The 24936-nt window shown below is 43.6% G+C and overlaps 1 protein-coding gene and 1 pseudogene across 2 annotated transcripts; one reads left to right on the forward strand and one right to left on the reverse strand.

Moving 5' to 3' along the window:
• Window positions 1-357: 357 nt before the first annotated feature.
• Window positions 358-7600, reverse strand: LOC117858111 (AMSH-like ubiquitin thioesterase 3). 2 transcript variants are annotated; one of them, XM_034741113.2, is made up of 14 exons: window positions 7233-7600; window positions 6993-7057; window positions 6579-6672; window positions 6213-6377; window positions 5989-6095; window positions 4807-4912; window positions 4667-4713; window positions 4247-4556; window positions 3973-4062; window positions 3837-3899; window positions 3480-3554; window positions 2225-2287; window positions 1361-1413; window positions 358-781 (listed from the first exon to the last, which is right to left on the reverse strand). In XM_034741113.2, the coding sequence occupies exons 1-14, from the start codon at window positions 7359-7361 to the stop codon at window positions 601-603; spliced, it is 1548 nt and encodes a 515-aa protein (XP_034597004.1). In that variant the 5' UTR covers window positions 7362-7600; the 3' UTR covers window positions 358-600. The 2 variants fall into 2 exon arrangements, with proteins under 2 accessions (XP_034597004.1, XP_034597002.1); XM_034741111.2 differs by having other exon boundaries at window positions 6171-6377.
• A 5534-nt stretch (window positions 7601-13134) lies between these two features.
• On the forward strand, window positions 13135-15785 carry LOC140222819 (uncharacterized; annotated as a pseudogene).
• The last annotated feature ends 9151 nt before the right edge of the window (window positions 15786-24936 follow it).

Here is a 24936-nt window from a genome sequence, read left to right on the forward strand (position 1 = left end):
TAGTCACATTTTTTACACTAAACATTTTTTATAATAATTAATTGTGTGTTGATTAAAATGTACCAAAGTGACTCATCCGAATAAAATGCCTCATGTTCTGAAACAGGAATAAGTTTGACTCAGATGTAGCCCTTCCATTTGCTGACGTTTTCTGCACGGACAACCAACAAAACTAACACAATATTGATGTTTGATGAGAATGAGCAATCCAACAATGGACTCATAACCCAAGGTAAAACTAGCAGCACCACATCCCCACCAAGAAATAGAACACATGTATTATAAAGAAAAAGAAAAGGTAAGTAATAAATAAAAGATAAAATAACAGTTAAAATAGCATAAAACGAAGCTAAGAGCTCTCCCAACATGCCATGGTGCCTAGATTGATGTCACTTACCCGATATAAACGAAGCCTCCATTCAATACAAAAATTCTGTACATAAAAATGGGAAAAAGTAGCTACGTACAAACTGCTGTGGGTCTTGGATTTGAAAAAGTCGTCTGTACTCAATATTCTTTTAGCATCAGTAAAAGTGAATAAACTTTGTGGTTCAGTAGAAGTATAACTGACGATTTATGCCAAAAGGGAACCATGGCTTCTCACACTTCACGGAGGTCGACCATCTCAAACTTAACATTCGGGTTCATGTACACATGGGAGCAATGTTCGTAGATTGGCGTACCATCTTGGGGCTCCTCATGAGGATGGAATCCAGTAGCATCACAATCATGGATTACACCCAAGCCACATGGATCCGTGAGATGAAATATGCCGTGCTTTCTGTTCAAAGCAAACATAACAAAATAATCATACTACAGAAATATACAACAGGATGTTCAACAAAATAGCTGTACTTAGGAGCTTCACCCAATTTATACTGCCAAGAAGTTAATAAAACGATATTCTACAACAATGAGAACTAACAAAAGGAACAGATAGATAAGGGCGTCGATGATTTCTGAATGCTTTCCTTAATAGTCAAACACAATTTGCAGCAAGAAATTGAATTATGGACAAGGGATGATGACAATTCAGCCTAGCTCAGTTGAGAAGTGTGGATGACCATAGTACACCCAAATCATCCTAGATCTAGTCCTCTTTGACTCAAATTTGGGTGCCTATTTCATACATTGCCACCTAGGTTCCTCCTTGGTTGGTTGAGTTTTTGTTAAGAAAAATAAAAATAGCATCCATCCATGGTCTAACATTAAATATTGAACAAAAAGTTGAAATAGAAGCTTAAAGAGAAATAAATTTAGCGTTTATCCATATTATTAATATTAGCATTGTTAATCTGAACTTTAGCCTGCTAAACTACATTGCCCAAAAAGTAAGATGTAACATCACTGGAACAAGTACCTTGTTGTGTCAGTTGGTGCCATAACAATGGCAATTGCTTCAGGTAGCATGATCTGTAGCCACCAAGATGAGAAAAAACATCAGGTCAAACAAAATAAATTGCTCAAACAATTTTGAAATAAAAATGTGGAGAGAGTATTTGCAAAAAGAAAACAAAGTACACCAGGATGTGCTTCACCACAGAATTTGTGATCATGCTAAAGACATTTCAGAAGTCACAATAATAAAGATATAAATAACAAAAAAAACCCATCATTTTACACTTTATAAAACCTATGTTATGCTGGAAACAAAAACATGTAAATAAGATATGACTCCTAGCAAAAGTCAATCTTCCTGATACTTGTTTCAAGCGAAATCATAGCACATGCAGAACAAGCCAAGACCAATTTATTAGATCTATGATAGCCAAGGCCTCACAGGTAGCCAGGAAAGCTCACACAAGAACACACACGTACACAGTAGTCTTTGGAGCTGCAATTGCTTGCTGCATTTTATTATCTAAGTACTACTAGTATTATCCTAATCTGGATAGTATGCATTTGCAACTGAGAGACAATGGCTGCTACTACAAGAGTTATATATGCACAGACCCTGCAGCAGCAGCTATATATATGCAATCTAAAGAAAAGAGCTAGTGCTTTAGGAAACTAGAACTGAGTTAGCGTCCCTGTTCTTCCCTTTGCTCATTCTAGAGCTGCTGCTGCTAGTCTGCTACTCCAACAAATAAACTGTATATGCATTTACAAAAACCTTTACTTCAGGAACGAAAACATTTACAGGACAATGGCATCTTTAAGTGCTGAGAACAATACAAATAACAGTTATAATTGTGAATGCACAGAAACAAGGTACAGTGCTTACCTGATACGCATAATGATTATGAAGATCAATGGAAGATAGGAAGCAGGTCTGTGTTGGATGGGTCTGGAAGAATGACAAAAAACAACAACATTAGTAAACTAATTACAGTATTACATTCCTATAAAGTTGACCGTTGCAATAATAGATGATGCTAAATAGAAAAAAAAACACTTTATAAGAACATGATGCATTAGAAAAGGGACAGCTTGTAACACACAACTTTTACAATTAGTTTTCATACTAATATGTTAAAAAAAACAACAATATTGATTTTGCAGGTATTTCTTGCAGCAAATCTAAAGTTTGAGGTGGTGGTCTTGGTGTTCTACCTCTTTTTTGACGTGCATTAATTTTCAGTTTTCTTGTGTTTGGGTGTGTGGGGTGTGTTCTGTACTAAGTTGGGGTGGGGGTGGAGGGGGGGGGGGGGGGGCTCCCCTTCTCTTTTGTACTTTCTTTTCTATCTTAATGAAATGACACGCAGTTCTCCTGAGTCGTTCGGAAAAAAAATCTAAAGTTACTCCCTCCATCCCAAATTACTTGTCACTTTGCCTTTGTCCTAAGTCAAACTTGTTTAACTTTGACCAAGTATAAGGAAAAAAAGTACCAGCATCCATAATATTAAGTTAGTTTTATTAAACTTCAGCATGAAATATATATATTGATAGTGTATTTATTTAGTATTGTGGAAATTTACATATTTTTTTATAAACTTGATCAAAGTTAAAGATGTTTGACTTAGGACAAAGCTAAAGTGACAAGTATTTTGGGATGGAGGGAGTATTGTTTTCATGTGATAAACCTATAGCCTATATAGTTTTGTATATGTTACTGGTCAAAGTTATGGAAGTTTGACAGCTAAAATGGTAACATGTAGAAATTACCCACCACACGATTAAATAACATGCTGTGTTTGGGAGCAGCTAATGTCATCTTTATTTTATTGCTCCATAATAAACAAAAATAATAACCAAAAGCAGCAGAGCATCACAGTGAATGGGTGGAAATAGACACTTTCATAGCAGCTTAAGCAGTGTGGTTATTATCAGATATTCTGTGTAAGCGTGACTTTAGGCTCGTTAAGTGAAAAGTAGCGAAAATAGTGTTGGATTAGAGCATCTTTTTCAGCTGTGCTCCTTCAATATAAATACATAATACGACATAAAAATTAGAAATAGACACTTGGTCTAAATAAACACAAGTAATTTATTGACTTGATCAACAAAATCACAGCAACTAAACCAAGTGTTGGACTTACATGAATCCAACCAAGAGATAAAAGTGAGCCCTTATCCTGAACTTCAAAAATTTCTTCTTCATTTGTAGCCTGACACTGGAAAATTAAGGGAAAAGTAATTCTAGTATTCTGAAAAAAATGCATTTTGGAGACTGCATTGCAACATGTAAGCAACTCCGTGAAGTTGCAGACAACAGATACAAAACCCTAGTGTTAACTCCATAGATTTCTAAAAATGATCAGTAAACTGAAGATGATATTTTTCAGAAGCTCCTAGTGAATGGACAATTATTTAGAAAATAGCCCAGGTCAGAGCCAATATCTAATGGCGAAAAGGAGCAAATAAGGAGTATGTAACAGCATAAAATAACAACTTACTGAATCTGATGTTGATTTCTGCTTAGGAATTATCAGTGTCGTCACATAAAAAGTTCGTTTTTTCTACAAAAGAAATTGTTAATGATACAGCCATATACAAAACTATTTTCATTTGCTTTTTGGGCAAGGCACATACCAGGGAACCAGCGAGAATCCCACAGGTTTCCAAATTTTTTGTGGTATTTGCCTCAGCAACCCTTAGGAAGCACTCCATTAATGCCACTGGCTGGATAAATGGTAAAATTAAATCACCACAAACCAAGTATAAGATATAGTAAAGAGAATCATACCCATGTGTTTTGTTTTGAAACAAAAAACATACTCATGCATATCTTTGCTGAAATGTAGTGGATCTGGGATCATAGCGCCAAAAGAAATAAAGAAAATGAAAATCTACATTAAGAGATTACCACATGCAAATTCTGATAGCATCCGGTGTCAGAGATAGCAAGTCCTGGTCTTGGATCAGCAACTCTTGATGGAGGAATTGGTCCACGTTCAGAATGCACCTGAGCTAGGACAGGAAAGGGAGAAGGTTGTCTAATATTCAGCTGGGAAAACTCTGCTTCCAAACCAGGAGACACTGAGGCTGGTTCTTCTACTGGTAAAGACCATCTGCCATCATCAAGTGAGAGAACAGACAGCATATCATCATTTTTGTCCTGCGATACTGTAATGGGACCGTGCAAGCTGTCCTGGTTTAAGATTGATGGCACTAAACTGCAGAAACAATGGAAAGATAAGGTTATGTCATCTGAACGTAACTCGTATGTTCATATTACGGACTGCTTTTTTACTCAGGATAAGCTATAGACTGTCCAAGTTCTCACCTTGAGATATCAGTTTGGGTTAATTCAGGATTACGTGGATACTCAATCTGCAACAGGCATGAGCGAAACACAAATGCCAATCATTATACTCAAGCATACACAAAAGGAAATACAACTAGAAAAAATAAAAAAATATATACCCTGATACCAGTAACAGGGCCTGCCCATTGGCCATGAAGCCCATTTGGTCCTAGTATCGAGTGTCTTGATAGTGTTTCCTCTTTTGGATAAGGCAAAGTGGAATATCTGCATAAGTAACAAAGTAAATGAAAAACATGTCTGTATTTATTAACAAAAAGTGTTCAAGATATATTTATTAACAAAAAGAATTATTAAAAACTATGCGAATATTTATTTATTAACAAAAAGAATTATTAAAAGCTATATGAAGTTAGGTAAAATAACAGAGGAACTAAAGAAAGGAATGCATTCAATCTGGTTTATTTAAGTATAAAGTACAATGTGCTCGCATAAAAATAAGTGCATTGCATGACCAATCCTAGGCAATGCTCAGAAAAATATCATCAAGAGTAAAGACAGCTCACTCCTGCCAAGTGAAACACTTGCTTATGTTATTCGTAAATTTTACTGAGAAGCAAATAATATGAAAGGATCATATAAGCTTTTTTTTTTACAAAAATGCTAGTGCACCTAAAAAGGAGATGTAAAATATTAGAATATGTGCCCTAGCAAATTTGATAAAAGATATGGCCCTGAGTGTCTGTAAAAAAGTGAAGCAGATATATTCTAACAGTACAAGAGTGTCCTAGTTGTATAATTACAGAGCATATGAAAATTTATTTAGCAGAAAAGTTTGCAAGAACAAATGCTATATATCATTTTTTTCATCTATGATTTTTCGTTGTGAATTTTCAAAGCACAGAACCATATGATTCTAAATCCATAAAATGCCTCCAGAGCTAAGTGAGAACACCTATGACTACGAGTTTTGAACCAAACATGAGCACTCATAACAACAAGGCAATCTCTATAAGCCTACCCAAGTAAAATTCATTAACTAACTGATTTCAAGGTGAATCCAGTGAATAATTCAACTGATTTTCTGCAGTTATACAAATAAGTGTTTTAAAGGCGATAAGGCGACCTTGGAAATCTGTGCATGCCTTATCGCCTAGGCGACCCCCAGGCGACAAGGCAGACAGGTTCCCCAAGGCGAGCTGGATCCGCCCAGATGCCTACGCGACGCCTTTGAAACACTGATACAAATACAAGATTGTAACCAACTTTCAATCTGAAATCTCATATATCTGCTAATCTAGTTACAGCTCAAGGCAACGGTGTTGCAGCACATCAGAACTTACGGTTTGATTAGTTGCCTCTCAGGTTGAACATTCTGCAATGATGTTGTTTGATGCTTTGAACTAGAGAACGATTTCTGCAGTAGTCCAGTAGGGCCTCCAGCCAATGACTGTGAATGAAGAGGAGTGTAAAACTATGGCCAGACACCCAGAACAATAAATTGACAATTTAAAGCACATAACACCTGATGCAAACGATGGAAAATGCCATCCAATGACTTGTGTACCTTTGGCATATATGGGCTTGGGATATACTGCTCCATCCCACTACTTGCAGCATAGGTTCCATTTACACCGTTAGGTTCCTCTGCACCCCCGCAATTACGGTTGGAAAATTGTTGCTGAACAACTGGCTTGAGGGATTCTAGCTCATTGAGAACACTACGAAGTTTCTACAACAAAAGAAAACAATTTCAGCCACTCGAAAAAAGAGAGAGAACTTTTGGAAACTATGCTTGGGTTCAACAAGACACTGATCCTGAAGTGCTTGAGTTCCGCATTCTAATCATGATAAAATGTGTGTCTAAAGAAAAAAGAAAGTATCCCTATCTAAGAACCCTAAAAACAGTAAACAAAAGGTAGCTAGGCGATACCTGAGAGTTGTGGGGACCTTTCTTCAGGAATTCCTTTTCTCTCGCCTTAAATGCATTGTAATCGTGATGCTTGGGTATCGTTTCAAGCAACAAGCTGCCAATGAACAGAGATAACGTTTATAGCATGTTTGGTTTGGTGAACCACCTCATCTAGTATGGCACTGTCCATCATGTGGTGATCCCCATGAATTTCGGTGGGATGAGACGAACTCTGATTATTAAGTTAACTATGTGTTTGTGAAGGAATAGCTGGTGAAGGATGAAACCATTTCATCATCCAACCAAACAAAAAAAGGTGAGGAATGAGAAGGTGATGGATCACTCCATTCCTCAAACCAAACACTCCATTAAGGCATTAACATCCAAGCTGACAATGTTGACAAGCAATTGCGAAGATTTCAGCTGACACCTCACCTCGAATATCTTAGGAGGATGATGTACAGGTCCAGAAGGTTATTCTCCTCCCGATACACATCAGCCTGCGGAAACCACGAAAAAAGCACCGGAATTCAACACATTCTGAGTGTTAATTTCCCAAAATTACGGTATTCTGCCAGTTCACTGGAACACGCGCTCGAATCCGAAGCTACCACTTAAACACGCAAAGCTAACAAGTCTTGCACAAGAAGGGGAGGGGAATCGATCATAGGGCACCTGGCGGAGGAGGTTGTCAGCGATGCGGAAGTAGTACTGGATGCTGATGCGGTGGTCGACAGCTACCGGCCGCGCCAGGGACTCGATACTTACGTCTCCCCTAGCCCGGCGAGGAGGTCCCGTTGCCATCTCCGGCGGGGCGGGTCTTCTTCCCCAACCGACGAGGTTCCTAATGGATCTCTGCTCCAATCCGCTAGGGGGGCGGGTCGACGGTGGTTACGGAGGCGGAGTAGCGCTAGCCGAGGAGGAGGGGGAGCGCGTGGGACGGCGTGCGAGCTGAGCCGGTGGGCAAGGAGCAAAGGGGAAGTCGCCAGGGGGACGCGAAGGTCGGAGCAGGGCGGCAGGGCGTATGGGATTACGAATCACCGACTCACCGTGACACCACTATGTAGTCATGTACTCCCTACGTTTAGACTTTTCTGTTTGGTTCCTTTATCCGGAGTTTGGTTCCTTTAGTTCCGGATAAAGTTTAGTCAGTCAAACAGGATTCAGGATTCAGGGATTAAAGATTATTAAAATAGATGAACAAGGATCAAAATATCTGATCAATGCACAAAATCTGTATCCCAAACTGCAATAATGAGAGGCAGGGGTGTCCTTGTGGGCCTTTAGTCCCCTCTAATCACCCCAAAGGACTAGAGAACTAATCCCTTTAGTCCTCCATTGCAGGGATGTCTTCTTGGGCCTTTAGTCCCCTTTAATCACCTCCAAGGAACTAGAGGACTAATCCCTTTAATCCTCCATTTAGTCCCTCTGTTTGGAAGTTTAGGGACTAAAAGAGGCCAAAAGAGAAGGACTAAACTTTAGTCCCATTGGTTCAAGTCCCATAGAACCAAATAGGATCTAAATACATCACTTTTGCTATATATCTAGACATATATATCTATATGCATATCATAAGGGGTGTACCTAGAAAAGTCAAAATGAATAGTAATTTGGAACGGAATGAATTGACAATAAAGCTCCTTGGGAATAAAGGATTCACCAGCAATTTTGTAGGATTTAGTTTCTATAGGTATTTTGTAGGATTTAGTTTTTATAGGAAATTTTCCGATCAATTTCTTGAAAATAAAGAATTGGGCATCCAAGAATTCTATAGAATTTCTACGAAATTTAAAAAATCTTATACGAGGTCCAACCTGTTGGAAATTTTACTTTATGTCTCTCTCCTCAAATAATCAAATTTCTATGTTTTTTCCTATGTTGTATCAAATATTCCAATAGAAAGTTTCATGGATTCTGAACTCCAGTAGAATTGTAATGATAACTAACTCGCTACTACTATGTAATCAAATTCTAGATTCAAACAGACAGTCGTAACCCTTAACATATTTCATATAAACGGTGTGTAAAAACAGCATAAGCAAAATAGATGTAACCAAAACTTCTAAGCACGTAACCTTCCTGCATATAATGTAACCCAAACTGTAACAGATCAAATCTATGGACTTACAGATCATGCGCTCCATCCTCATGTAGACTTGCTGCAGGGTTACTCGGTGTAGTGCATATCGTCGATGTGGCAGCGTTGAATGTAGTCGATTGATTCGAGTGGTCGCGCAGTTGCGCTGCCCAGAAACCTTATTGCCGCCTCTTGTGAAGGCTTCACGACGGCGCCGGCTTGGAGGTACCGCTCACCCTTCTCCTTGGTGCAAGCTAAGGAAAAGAGCTGGCGAGATCCAGCATCTTAGTGATGAGGACATCACTCCTTCGAATACATACAACAATCCTCCGTTGATCTTTCAAGGTCTAATCACTAGAGCTCGCGCGCGACAATCGAATTTAGAGGTAAGCTCGTTCCTAGAATAGATTGCTACCTAATGATTATATTGTGATTAGGAACCAAGGAGAGGGCTAGGAGATACTTGGAGAAGGAATTCAAGGTGGCGAGGACTAGCAAGGGCGTGCAAGTCAAGTTGGAGGTCCAAATCAAGTCGACTTTGAGTCTGCCTTGAAGTCCAGGAGCAGTTTGCGCTAAAACGGATAACCAGGTCGCATACGGGCTCGGAACTAGTTTTAGGCCCAAATTCATCAAGAGTCATCAGGAATCGTCCAAACAATTCGATGTCCAGAATCTGTTTCGGTGCTGCAACGCCATATTTTGGTCTTTGGGCCTTGTATCGTGTTGGATGTTGGGATACGAGGTAGGCTACACTAGCGCAAAATAAAATTTTTCTACCGCGTAAACCAGGAAATCTGACGTATATGGATCACAAGATTACCACTTGACGCACTGGTGTGAAAGATGTAGAATCGTGTTGGGGTAGCGAAGTCAATTAGCATAGTCGAACACGTAGTCGATCACGTGGACGTCGAGCAGCTCGTCCACGTGCAGCAAGGTCGTCCTCGTGCTGTGGCTCATCGTCGGCTCGTCGGCGGCTCGTCAGCGGCTCGTCCAAGTGCTACAGGTGCAACACTTCTAAGTATCCACACGTGCAGGAAGGAAGCGTCGCAAGCCGGACTGCTAGATCCGCGAGTTGCAACAGGGCGAGGGCGTGGGAGGCGCGGCAGATCTGTTTTCAGCCAAAAGGGATGAAACCCTAGGGCGTCCCCCCTTTCTATTTATAGAGGTTCCTGACGGGCCTCTGGGTCCGAGGCCCATTAGTACTTATAAACTTGATCCAACTCGGATCATATCCGAATTGGGCTTCCAGCCCCTTAAGTGTGTGACCCTATAGGTTCGGATACGTATAGATATGGCCTGAGTACTCCTACATAGCCTAATAGTCGGTAGCGGTCTCTAACAAGACGTGCCACCTCCTATACGCACACGTAGATCATATCAGATGAACCGTCACAACATTACGTACATGTTATTCCCTTTGCCTTACGATATTTGGTCTAGCTTCAAGCCGACCGCTCTTTCTCGATCCTGTGATTCGGAATCCCTTTGTAAGTTAACTCTTAACCGTACGTAGCATGGCCATGCATTTCCGGATCCGATCACTCGAGGGACCCAGAGATATCACTCTCAATCAGAGAGGGGCAAATCTCATCTTGATTGACCATGCCTCACAGCATGCTTCCTGACAAACCCGAAAGCTACCTTTTTAACTACCCTGTTACGGTGTAGCGTTTGATAGCCCCTAAGTAAGTCGATCCACATCTTAAGTACATGCGACAATCTCAGGTCTAAGGACAAAGCGTACATGTTGTGTAAAGAGAGAACTACTTCTCATGTTGGGTCAGTCCTAGCACATGTCTCTACATATGCCTAGATTATTAGTTTGACATCTCCATATCCATGACTTGTGAAACATAGTCATCAACTAATTCATGTGTGTCCACACATGAACTCCGACTAGGGACAACTTTTAGAATAACCATACAAGTAAAGAGTTTCACATACAATTCACATAATTGCAGATCAATTCAAGTAGCCTTTAATGGATATTCAATGAACACAATATACAAATCATGGATACAATCAGATATCATCATCTCTATGATTGCCTCTAGGGCATACCTCCAACATTGGAACCATTAGGGGTGCGTCCAAGGGGTCTTGCACGACCCTAAGGTCGTCATAAACAGTCGTTGTCCATCCATTAGGGTTTGGGTTTTGCTTAGATTATTCTGTCAAGAACAGTTTCGCCATGGCATCGGTTTGTGAGACCCCAACTTTTGAGATTATTCATTCATCTGCAAATTCAGTTGCAATCTTTCTTGTTCTTGCTTGTGTTCTTCGATTCGTAGGCAAGGATTAGCCTTCTTGGCGAGGTCGACCGTGCATCTCTGGTCGATAACCTGAGGAGATGTAGTGCTGCGATTGTGGGGTTCAGAACGTGTTGTTTAGAAGCCGGATCGATTTGTGTGGCGACTCCATTAAATCGAGAGTTATCAGTGTTGGGATACGAGGTAGGCTACACTAGTGCAAAATAAATTTTTTCTACCACATAAACCAGGAAAACTATCGTATATGGATCACGGGATTACCACTCGACGGACTGGTGCGGAAGATATAGAATCGCGTTAGGGCAGCGAAGTCGATTAGCGTAGTTGAACACGTAGTCGATCGCGTCGACATCAAGCAGCTCCTCAGCAGCTCGTCCACATACAGCGAGGTTGTTCTCATGCCGCGGCTCATCATCAACTTGTCGTGGCTCGTCGGCGGCTCGTCCAAGTGCTGCAGGTGCAACACCTCCAAGGTATCCACACGTGTAGGGAGGAAGCGTCGCAAGCTGGACTGCTAGGTCCGCGAGTTGCAACAGGCGAGGGCGTGGGAGGCGCGGAGACTATGCTTTAGCCAAAAGTTGTCAAGGGTAAAAACCCTAGGGCGCCTCCACCCCTCTATTTATAGAGGTTCCTGATGGGCCTCTGGGTCCAAGGCCCATTAGTACTCCTAAACCTGATCCAATTCGGATGTGTGTGTGACCCTATGGGTTTGGATATGTATAGACATGGCCCGAGTACTCCTACTCGGCCCAATAGTCGGTAGCGGCCTCGAGCAAGACGTGCCAACTCCTATACGCACACAAAGATCATATCAGATGAACCGTCATGATATCACGTACATGCTATTCCCTTTGCCTCATGATATTTGGTCTAGCTCCAAGCTGACCGCTCTTTCTCAATCCTATGATTCGGAATCTCTTTGTAGGTTAACTTTTAACTGTACATAGCATGGCCATGCATTTTCGGATCCGATCACTCGAGGGGCCCAGAGATATCACTCTCAATTAGAGAGGGGCAAATCCCATCTTTCTTGACCATGCCTCACAGCATGCTTCTTGACAAACCCGAAAGCTACCTTTTTAACTACCCTATTACGGTGTAGCGTTTGATAGCCCCTAAGTAAGTCGATCCACATCTTGAGTACATGCGACAATCTCAGGTCTAAGGACAAAGCATACATGTTGTGTAAAGAGAGAACTACTTCTCGTGTTGGGTCAGTCCTAGCACATGTCTCTACACATGCCCACATTATTGGTTTGACATCTCCATGTCCATGACTTGTGAAACATAGTCATCAACTAATACATGTGCTAGTCTAATATTCATGTGTGTCCTCACATGAACTCCGACTAGGGACGACTTTAGAATAACCATACAAGTAAAGAGTTTCACATACAATTCACATAATTGCAAGTCAATTCAAGTAGCCTTTAATGGATATTCAAGGAACACAATATAAATCATGGATACAAATGGAATATCATCATCTGTATGATTGCCTCTAGGGCATACCTCCTACAATCAGAACCTTTTAGAAGATTGGAAACCCTTGTTCACATTAAGTGGTATTCAAAGATAGGTTTACCATCATGTTTGCCCTTACCCTAGTTAGTCTTTGATTTCGCCTTCTCCCCACTGTCCACGAAAAGCCTACAAAAAAAACTATTCCGTTGTCCTATAACCTTTTTGTGCCTCACAATTTTTCTTTTCAGATTGCTTTTCTAAATTTTAGTCCCTCGTTGTGTCATTGTGTTCATTGTTCCTAGGTCTTTTTTTGTGGCTTGGTTTAAGTCATCTTTGTGTGTTGGCGCATAGTAGATTGGTTCCTTTGCTAGAGTTGTGATCATCTTTCAAATTTGTGATAGAACAGTTTTGATTAGTTGCTAGCCTGATCTTTGCACAAGCCTTAGTAAGGAAAGTGCACTTTGATATGATAGCTTACTATTTTGACGTGAGCATAAGAGGCAACAAGAATTGTTAGTTTCAGGTATCACTTGCCTTGCTGGTAAGAACCTTGTAAGAGCTTGGTAAGGTGCTTCCTTTTGCTGTGATCTTGAGAGGCACCACTCTAACTGCGTAGTAGGATTATTAGGGATAACCTTCACTATTTGTTGCTGTTTTTGTGTCTACAATGGCAGATAATGATGGAGATAAGACTCTCAAGGACTTCAAGGAGTGTGTTAGCCAAGAGTAACTACAATCTGTTGTAGACAATGCTTAGAAGGAGATGGAGGCAGTCACCAAGGCTGTCACTGACGCGCTCATTGAACTCAACCTCAGCAAAATCATGGAGAGGTTGGACAAACAGGTGTCCATGCTAACCGACAGGGTTGTTGCATTGGAAATTCGTCAACCGACCAATGAAGATAGGAACGATAGCAGCACCGGTGGACAACTGCCAAAGGACGTGGTGTATGATGCCAACGGTAATGTTGATGAAGCAGCTACCCGACAAGCACGGTTACGATGTCGTCTTCGCACCAACATGACAAGTATGGGTGGCGCTCAAAGCCACAATCATCATCATCAAGGTAATAATAATCGTGTGCCCAATGATCCCTATGCTAAGATTAAATTTACCATACCATCTTTTTCAGGTCTTTATGATGCTGAGGGATACCTTGATTGGATGACAATAGAGTAGAAATTTAGTGCCTACCTTGTGCCTGAGCAACATAGAGTTAGATAGGCCACTAGTGAGTTTAAAGATTTTGCTATCCTTTGGTGGACCGGGTGAGCTGCAGAGGGTGCTTCACCTAGTACATGGGAAGAACTTAAGGTCGCTATGCATGATAGATTTGTTCCACCATCCTATCATAGAGACTTGCGTAAGAAATTGGTGTGCTTAGAACAGGGAGATAAATCTGTGTAGGATTATTATGGTGAGCTTCAAAAGGGTTTGATGCGTTGTAGCATAGTGGAGGGCCCTGAGGATTCTATTTGTTGTTTTTACTCGGGTTTGAGGCATGCAATTCAGGACCTAACTGATTATAAGGAATTTAACACTGTCAACCAGTTGTTTCAGTTTGCTATGCTTGCAGAAAAGGAGTTGCAAGGGCGTGATTTGCATGGCCAGAGCAAGGTCGGTACCACATACATGCCACGCTCGGCGCCATCTTCGGGGTTGTCCAAGCCATCCTCTTTTCGAGCGCCCCCACCAGTGAGCAAGCGTCCAGCAGCTTCTAGAGTTGCTGCAATGCTAAAACCACTTCCTGCATGACCTTCAAATTCAGGTAAAAAGTCTTTGCATGAACCTTCCAAGAGTGCCTCCTCCGTTGCTTCGACGGGACGCACAACTGGCATTCAGTGCCACTGCTGCCATGTATTTGGTCATGTGCAGAAGGATTGCCCTAGTCAGCGGGCATACATTGCTATAGAAGATGGTTACATCAGCACCTCCGACATTGAAGAGGATGAAGAAGCTGAAGTTGATGAGGAGGGCGGCGATGTCTTTGGTAGTGAGGACACGACGACCTTCAGGAGCATCATTGTGCAGCGAGTGCTCAGCACACAAGTGCAACAACCTGCGAAGCTACAATGCCATAACTTGTTCCAGATTTTTTTCATCGTCAACAACCGTCGAGCACGTGTCATCATTGATGGAGGTAGCTGTAATAATTTGGTAAGTTCTGATTTGGTCAATAAGCTTGGCTTGACCACGCGACCACATCCCCATCCATACCATATTCAGTGGTTTAATGATGCTGGAAAAGCTAAGGTAACAAACTTGCCGAGTTTCTTTTTCCATTGGTTCTTATGCTGATTCTGTTGATTGTGGTGTGGTACCTATGGAAGCTTGTTCACTTTTATTGGGTCATCCTTGGAAATTTGATAATGATGCTATACACCATGGTAGAAGTAATAAATACACTTTTGTGCATAAAGGAAAGAAAATTACTTTGCTACCTATGACACCTGCTGAAATCGTACAAGCTGATAAAGAATGAGCTGCTAGTTGCTAAATCTAAAAATCAGCAAGTTGCTAATTCTGTTTACCCACCTAAAAAGGATAAGCCCATATCTAGTTCTAAGGCCGAGGGAATTAAATTGAAGGGTGGTGTTATGCTTGCAAGAAAATATGACCTTGCTGAAATTTCTGATGATGATGTTTGCTATACTTTGATGTGCAAACAGTCTTTGTTTTCTCTTGATGATGTTGCTAGCTCGATACCTCCTGCTATCACTAAACTTTTGCAGGAGTATGAGGACATTTTTCCAGCTGTGATACCTCCCAGGCTGCCACCTATGAGAGGGATAGAACATCAAATTGACTTGATTCCAGGAGCGACATTGCCAAACCGTGCTGCTTATCAAACCAATCCCAAGGAGACTTAGGAAATTTTGCGGCAAGTCCAAGAGCTTTTGGACCGCGGGTATGTACGTGAAAGCCTTAGTCCTTGTGCCGTTCCAGTAATTTTGGTCCCTAAGAAAGATGGTACTTGGTGTATGTGTGTTGATTGTAGAGCCATCAATAATATTCCTATTCGATATCATCATCCTATTCCTAGGCTTGACGACATGCTTGATGAGTTGTGTGGTTCTATAATTTTCACAAAGATTGACTTGCATAGTGGCTACCACCAAATTAGAATGAAGCTTGGTGATGAATGGAAAATAGCTTTCAAAACTAAATTCGGGTTGTATGAGTGGTTAGTAATGCCTTTTGGTTTGACTAATGCACCTAGCACTTTCATGCGCTTAATGAATGAAGTTTTAAGAGCTTTTATTGGCCGATTTGTGGTGGTTTACTTTGATGATACTTTGATTTACAGCAAGTCTTTGGATGAACATATGGCTCACTTATGTGTTGTTTTTAATGCTTTACGTGATGCACATTTATTTGGTAACCTTGAGAAGTGCATCTTTTGCACGGATTGAGTCTCTTTTCTTGGCTATGTTGTTACTCCACAGGGAATTGAAGTGGATGAGATGAAAATTGAAGCCATAAAGAGCTGGCCGGTTCCCCAATCCATCACACAGGTGAGAAGTTTTCTTGGTCTTGTAGGATTTTACCACCACTTTGTCAAGGATTTCAGCACCATTGCTGCCCCCTTACGTGAGTTGACTAAGAAAGGTGTGGTCTTCCATTGGGGTCACGCACAAGAGGAGTCCTTTGACATTTTGAAGGACAAGCTTACACACGTGCCATTGCTGCAACTTCCAAACTTTGACATGCCAATAAAATTTTTTAATTTTGCTAGATCTACTGGCTTTGGTTCCATCTCCTTTTTTTCCCTTTGTTCAGTGCATGATTTGAAGAACTCCTTCAGTGTTGCTTGCGATAACTCCTGCAATTCCTTAGTAGTCATATCGGCTGGTAACTTCTGAATGGGTTCAGACTTCTTTGTTTTCTTAATAGGTTATTTCGCCTTTGGTTGCCTTGGCTTGGAAGGCGGTGGTCGTGGCTTCTTCAGAGGTGCTGCAGGTTACTTGCTCGCTGCGGGTCTTAGTCCCAGCGATGGTGATTGGAGTGGGGTGTTGTGGTCGTCGTCGCTCGCACCACTAGGATTCGATGGAGATGGAGATGGTGATCGAGTAGGATGCGACGGTCCCGGTGGTGACAACGATCTTGGAGATGGATGTACTGGAGATGACGGCTTTGAGTTTTCAGGAGATGGTCGCTGCGGAGGATCTATGGGGAGCAATGATTCCTCCTTGCCAGGGATGATGATGTAGCGTTTGCGCCATAGTATGATCCCATGAACTGCATCTCCTAGTGTCCTTTCCCCGTCACCTCCCGGGAGGTTATGCTCTAGGCCTTCATATTGACTATCACAAATCTACTCTAGGCCAGCGTTGGAGTAGCCAGGTGGAATCACCATGCCATGGCTTCTCTGTCCTGGCAGGATTGGTAAAGCACACCCATACACCACCTGTACATATAGAAGAAATAAAAAAGTTATTAAACTCCCGAGGCGTGGATCAATTGAGAAGATTGCATAAATTATATATATGTATACCTTAATAGTGATGTTACCGAATGGTTTATACAGCTCACGTGAGGTTCGCTAAGTGATGTCATCCATAGGGTACTGTTGGTTGTCCATGGGTAATCTTGGCATGTGCCCATCGAAGACCCCTATGGAAGCACAACTACTTCATCGTTGAGAAGGGCTGATGATGTTGGGATCCGGTAGTGCTCCAGATTGGGCCATCTCAGTAATTGCTAGAGCCAGTCAATGATTAATTTCTTCCTGCATTCTTACTTCTTGTGAATGCACTTTGGCTTCTAACATGCGTTGCCAACTCTCCTCTTGTTGTTCCTTTCTTCGCTTGCGGCTTCTGTACATTCGATGTCCCTACGGAAAGCGAACTTCCACGGAATGACCTCACAGCCTCAGCAACGTCCTAGATGTTTAGGACTCCCGAGCGCCAAAGTGAGCTCATCGTTCTCTCTATCAACCTTCAACTTTCCCTCTTTAGCATCTTCAATGTTTTGGATAAGCCTTTTGGCCTTCTGACATATTGTTTCATTGAACATAAGTGTCCCATCCTCTTGGCTCAGGTTGCCTCCATGAGCGTAATACCAATTTTTTGATCAATTGGGCCAGTCAATAGTTGCTGGTACAATACCTCGATCGAATAGGTCTTATTCCATCTTTTTCCATTTGGGAATTGCACTCATGTAACCACCTCACCCTAGACGATGATGGTACTCCTTGCTAGCGTTGGCAACATTGACACGAACCTTACTCGCACTACCTTCGCTGATCTTGTATTCCACAAATGAGTTCTAGTGGTCCCTTAACTTTGGCCACTCATCAAAATCTGGAGTTCATCCCTTCTTGATAAAGTTGGCATCCAGATTCTTCTTGAAGGTCTGGAATTGGGTTGCCATCTTCTTCAGCATCCACTCTTTCACATCTTTTTCTTCGACACCTTTAGAAAGTGTAAAGTGTTTCTTGACATCTACCCACAACATATCCTTTTGTGTTTGCAGGAGCACGTATGGATCATCTTTTTTAGCCTTCCATTCTCTAATGCCGATGGGCACGTTGTCCCTTACAATAGCCCCGCACTGACTCACGAACTTTCTAGCTACATGTTCGGGAGAAATTGGTTTGCCCTCTTCTGTCACTTTCGTGATGTGAAGCATTCCCTCCATTATCTTTGTACGACCTCGCGACTTATTTCGCTTCGTCGATCCAGAGGGCTAACAGTTCAAGATTCGTTAATTAGTACATAGTAATAATGAATATGAAATTATAGATGGGGTAACCAATGAAAATGATATATACCTCGCCGAAACCTTCCGTCACGGCAAGGTTTTGGTCCGCATTGACATCAATGCGGTGCTCGGGCTCATCATTGCCATCATCGGACATGTTGAGGAACATGTCCGCCTGGCTACCCTCATCCTCGGTGTACGTTATTGGAACGTTGGAGCCACTACCACCAACAATAATCTGCTTCATTATATACCTTGCATCCTCTTCGTCTCCCATCTCAACTAATTTAAATACACATGAAATCATAAATACATTAAATTAAAAATTATATCATAGACTTTGATGTAGCATCAATGAATCATTCAGCATCAAAGTTTGATTTTGTTGATTTCATGAAACCAAAACTTCACTATTCTAGTGGCCGAATGAAGTAGTGCATAAAACTATAAAATCATAATAAAAAAACATATTCAAATTTTGGTCGTACATATATGCTATTATGCATGAATATTTGGATGAGCATAAAAAACATTTGTGCCATTTTTTCTAGCAACATTCTAGTCTTCTACATTTAACGTCACGTTAAGTGAGTTTATTTTGGTTCTCATAATGGAAGGTTCAACTTGGTTAGTCTTTTAAAGTTTGACTTTAACGGGCGGTTGATTTGTTTTTCAACTTAACATCCACATTTTGATGCATCCATATAAATGGGAAAAAATTACAAGATAATCCTAAAAATTTTGCATCAGTAAATCTAGAAATGCATGAGCACATCATATTATAAGGGAAATTTCATCTTTTATTAATAGGAATATCAGGTAAATGGATTTGGAAATTACATGAAGCTATTTGAAGCTAAGTTTATTGCGGATAAATATTTGAAGCATAACTCTAAGTTTAATTACTCCATATTAATATGAATATAAAAAAGATAAGTTTATTACTTGAAGCTAAGTAAATAAAAACAGTAATAAACAATTAACCTATTTGAAGCTAATTAAATAAAAATAGTAAAACACAATTATAATGAAATAAAAACAATAAAACAAGGGGCCCTTGAGTCAGCAAGCCCCAGGCCTGCGTCAGCAAGGGCCCCAGTTCAGGCACGCGGGGGGTGGGGGGCGGGGGCGGGGGAGGGGGGCACCAGCCCATGGGGGGATTGACGGTGGGAAGGGCGCACGAACGGTGGGGTGGGTGCTCGGACGGCGTGCCGAGGTGGGCGACGGCACAGGCGGATGATGGCGGCCGGGGCAGGCGCGATGGCGGGGTCTCAGACAGCGGCTGGGTTGGGGCGTGCGGATCAACGACAGGGGTCTCAAATGGGGCCTGCGACGGAGCGGGTGACGACGATGGCAGCCGGGGCAGGTGGAGGCGGGCAGGCCGGGGCACCGCGGGCGACGGCAGATGGGGTAGGAGGATGACGGCGGCAGGGGCTTGCGGACAGCGGCCGGGTGGCGGACGGGAGCGGGCGGACGACGGTGGCTGGGCGGCGAACGGGAGATGAGTAGACACAGGTGGCAGATCGATCCAGTAGAGTGTGTGTGGGAGACGAGCATAGGGAAAAAGGGGGCATGTCCTAACCCCTCTATAGTCCCGGTTGTAATGTCAACTCAGGACTAAAGGCCCCCCCCTTTAGTCTCGGTTGCAATTTGCAAGGGTGCTTTTCGTGCGAGAGCTGAAAATGCACCCTTTAGTCTTGATTGCAAAATTGCAACCGAGACTAAAGGGGGGCCTTTTGTGGGATTTTTCATTTCCCACTTCACCCATTGGCAATGAAATAGAGGGATGTTCAGCGGTCCGTATTCGAGTTCCTAGATCTCCTCTATGAAACCATAATACGAGTCCTTGCTCCTGTTGTTGTCTATGGCATCTATACGGACACCACTATTTTAGTTGGTGCTTTTCCATCTTGGGCTCTCATGTAAAATGTATAACCATTTATCTCATTATCTTTGAATTTCACGATTGTGCTAGAAGGTCCCCTCGCTAACCAAGCTAGTTGTTCATGAATCGAGGAATTACCCATAAGGTGTTGATGCAACCAAGAGGGAAAAATATCCATGTGATGACGTATAATCTAGGCATCAGATTTCTTCGGGTATTGGGAAAATAGAATGTGCTTGTATTTATCGATGTACGGAGGTACAAAGGATGATTGTTGTAGAAAAGGGAAGTGTGCTTTATGGAATAAATTAGTATCATTGCTTAAACTTGATTTCCTTACAAGGGTGCCCATTCCCCACAACCTCCTCTCATGGCGTGATATTGGAACCCCAATCAAATTAATTGAGTCAATAAAATCAATACAAAACTCAATAACCTCCTATGTGTAACAACTCTACCTTAATTAGGTATAGTTAAACTTAAGCAGGTCATTAGTCACTAAGTAGATGAGGTGAAATGTCCAAATTACCCCTAAAAAGCTCTTTTTGGAGTTAAATAGAAAACTTGAGTTTCTCTTTACCAACTTAATTTTTTTTCCCAAATAAGAGTTGTAAAACATTTAATTTAAAACAACTTTTATTAATAACACTTTGGCTAATTCGGAGTGGGAGAAGGACAAAAACAAGAATCAAATCAGGAGTACACCCTGCAAATGACCCAAGTCCTGGAATTCATGTTTTTCCTCAACTTTGCAACCTGTTATCTCACCATTCTATATCTAACCTCAAGTCAGACTTTAAATAGTAGTTGTATTTTCTTGAGTATGTTCCAACTTTGTTACACTGACCCAGGTCCAAATCACAACCGAACTGTCGGGACTACTCCCCAGACCCACGAGTAGGCGTTGGACGGCCCACTAAGGGACGTACTCGGACGTGATCAGAACAAGGATGGGCGTATCCTACTCGGACTAGTCTTGTATGTTTATGGAAAACTACTCGGGCCGATACCGAGTAGAACTCTGTAATGGTACCCGACTAGGACTCAGACTTGTAACCCTGCCCTCCCGTGTATATAAGGCCGGGCAGGGACCCCCCTCAAACACGAATCCTCAAGACCAGAATATACATCAATACAAACCAACACACAGGATGTAGGGTATTACACAATCTAGCGGCCCGAACCTGTCTAAATCGTGTTCCTTGCGTCACCATTGATTCCTTGATTCTCGATGACCCTTACCGCATAAAAGACCACCTAGGGTACCCCTAGGCGGGTTGCCGGTCTAAAATACTGACAGCTGGCGCGCCAGGTAGGGGAACTTGTCGAGTTTCTCAGCGCGAACTCAATGGCTAAAGTCATCATCAGGCCCGTCTTCCTCATCGAAGTCGGCGCCACCTTCGTCTTCGGATCCTGGCTCTGCGTCGCCGAAGGCTCAGGATCGTTCCGGCGCCAGATCGTCGACGATCAGGAGAAGAAACCAGAAGAAGTAACCAGAAAAAATCAAGATTTAAAAGTCAACAAGCCCAAGTTCGACTACGCGTCGGATTCGACTTCGCCTCGGACTACTCCAACGTCTCACTCAAGGGTCGGGCTCTGCCGACCCCAGCACTCAGGGTCGGGCGAGGCGGAGCCTCCCTCGGGCTTGGGTGAGGCGGAGCTAACCTTCCACAGGGTCAGGCTCCGCCGACCCCAGGCCTCGGGGTTGGGCAAGGCGGAGCCTCCCTCGGGGTCGGGCGAGGCGGAGCTAACCTTCCACAGGGTCGGGCTCCGCTGACCCCAGGCCTCGGGGTCGGGCGAGGCGGAGCCTCCCTCGGGCTTGGGCGAGGCGGAGCTAACCTTCCACAGGGTCAGGCTCCGCCGACCCCAGGCCTCGGGGTCGGGCGAGGCGGAGTCTCGCTCAGGGGCCAGGCTCTCCCAACCCCAAGACTCGGGGTCGGGCGAGGCGGAACTACTCCTCCGAAGGGTCCGGCGCTCCCGACCCCATGACTCGGGGTCGGGCGAGGCGGATTCCCACTCAGGGTCGGGCGAGGCGGAGCTACTCCCTCAAAGGGTCGGGCTCAGCCGACCCCTAGACTCAGGGTCGGACTCGCTTCGGATTCAGCGGCCCCAGTCAGCATCCAAATCAGTCTCGATTTCAAGGTGGTTCCCGCACGGACTTCGTAACGCGACAAAAGTGTACCAAGATTTTCTTGCTCGAACCCGAGTTGAACTCGGGCATGATGAGGACGTTGACTCCGACTCATCCTACTCGCCAGAAATACCATTATCGGGCCCAGCCCAAGGGTTGGTAATAACTTCGACACCACAAGGCAGATTCGTCCACTGGCTGGGATTGCGACCATCTTTCCTCGACCGCGACTACGACTCACGTCTCGTCGCCCATATAGACAACCTGCCGTACCAAGAAGGCGTTCCACTTACATCCAACCACGAAGGAAGCTACACAGAGATTGCTACATCAAGTTCTGGAAGCTACTACCCGGACAGGGAGATACTTGTTATTACTCCAATTAACAACCCAGGTACTAGCCAGAATAGAACTCCCAGGCGACTAGCACAAGTCGACAACATCTCTGACGATGAGTCTACAGCCGACAATGAAACTCCCAAACAGCGCAACCAACGAAGGGCGCGCAATGCCAATCGAGCTGAGCCTCGACAGTCGATGGCTACAAATATCCCTATTACAAATCTTGAACGGGCTTTCAACGCAGTCCAGGCTCAGGAGCACAATACTCCACTCGCGGCTATCACTTCAATCAACATTTTGACAACTCTGATGCCTCAAGATAAGGATAACCCAGCCACAGCTCAACTCGTGCAGCGGGGCAACGGACTAATCGCACAACTCGCGGAGCAAGCTTACAAGCTGCTTGACAAAGAATCACCAATCCCGTCCATTCCTCGCATTACAGACGGAAGCCGGGGGGCTGCCGATAAAAATGTCGCCCCACGAAACGATGATGCAGTCAACCAACCCCGGCAACACAGCCAAGGTCCAAGCAAGCATAAAGCTCCTACTCAACAGAAGGATGTGGGTGAAGCCAGCTGCACCAACTCGGTTAAAAGTGTTTGCCCTACTCGGAAGAACCACGAGTTATCCAACATCAGCGATCTACGAGAAATCCTCAACAATCAGCGCGAACGGGAAGTCGACAGTTACAACCACTTTCCTGCTTTCACAAACCGGGTAATGAAAACAAAATTACCCGAAAAGTTCAAACCGACCGGCATTACCAAGTACGATGGCAAGCAAGATCCAGTTCAATGGCTCTGCTGTTACTCGCTAGCCGTCCAAGAAGTTGGAGGCAACAACGACACCAAAGTCATTCATTTCCCCATATGCATGGAACCCGCACCACTGACCTAGCTCGAGTCACTCAAACCTAAGTCCATCGACTCCTGGGCGGACTTGACAAAGGCTTTTACCAACAACTTCGCCGGCTCCATGGCTAGACCAGGCAACAAGATTGACTTACAACAAATTAAGTAGAAAGAGGGCGAGACCCTTCGCGACTACCTGAGACAGTTCTTTGAAAAGAAGGCTACCATCGTGGACATCTCCAAAGCAGACATCATTGAGTGCTTCCAAAACGGACTCTACGATCGACGAACATACCAAGACTTCGGTCGTCGACGGCCAGCCGATGTCAAAGAACTCAAACTCATGGTGCAACAGTGGGCCGACAAAGAAGACAAAGAACGCGAACGGTTCGGTTCCCACCGTAACCGCGGGCGCGACAACACCCACAACAATGACACAGATAAAACTCGTCATAACGATGCTCGGAATTCTTATCCAGGTAATCATAATCGCAAAAGGAAGCCCGACAACACTGTTGCTACCATGACCCGCTCCGGGAAAAAGGGACAGCGCAGAAACGATGACGGACCAACCTTCACGGAGCTACTCAAAAAGCAGTGCCCATGGCACCCGACTAGCAAGCACTCCGCATTGGACTGTTATAGCATGCGTCGAGTCATGCAAGACTTGCCAGCACCACCAACTCCTGAAGAGTATGCCAAAAACAAAGACAAGGGTAAAAACAAAGCCCGCAACGACGAAGATGAAGATCGCGATTTCCAACCAGCCTCAAAAACCGTCAACGTCATTTTTGGTGGCATCCTTGGCACAACATCAAAGCGATCCAACAAACTCATACTCAGGGAGATCATGGCCATCGAGCCGACTGACCCCACACCGCTAAAGTGGTCGGAAGTTCCAATTTCTTTCAGCAGAAAGGATCAATGGACAAAATTTTCAGAACCCGGCCGTTTTCCACTAGTCTTGGATCCAGTTGTGGCGGGTTCAAAGTTAACCAAAGTACTCATCGATGGCGGGAGAGGCCTCAACGTTATCTTCGCCAAGACATTAAGGAAAATGTGCCTCGACGTCACGGACATGCTTACTCCAACGAATTCACCTTTCTACGGCATTGTGCCTGGAAACGCAACCATACCACTGGGACAAGTTGTCCTCCTCATCACCTTCGGAACTAAGGAACATTACCGCACCGAGTACATCAGATTCGAGGTCGCCGACTTCGAGACTTCTTATCACGCCATACTCGGGCGACCAGCACTAGCCAAGTTTATGGCCATACCACATTATGTCTACCTGGTACTCAAGATGCCAGGTCCCAAAGGCGAGCTCACGCTACGAGGAGATCTCCGGAGATCCTACGAGTGCGACACCGAGGCCGTGGAAATTGCTACGACTACTCAATCTCCTAGTCCCATGCAGCAAGTCTTCATAGCTTCAAAGAAACTCCATCCAACTGAACTCGAGATCCTGGAAAACAAGTCGGGCTCCACAAGAGGAAACCCGCCAGCGAGCAAGACTTCAAATCGATCGACCTCCAGACCGGTGATCCTTCCAAGACAGCCCTGATCGGAACAGGGCTGGATCCTAAATAGGAATTCGCGCTCGTCAGTTTCCTTCGGGCTAACCACGATATCTTCGCTTGGAAGCC

The sequence above is a fragment of the Setaria viridis genome, chromosome 5, assembly GCF_005286985.2.
Source record: "Setaria viridis chromosome 5, Setaria_viridis_v4.0, whole genome shotgun sequence".
NCBI classification, from domain to species: domain Eukaryota; kingdom Viridiplantae; phylum Streptophyta; class Magnoliopsida; order Poales; family Poaceae; genus Setaria; species Setaria viridis.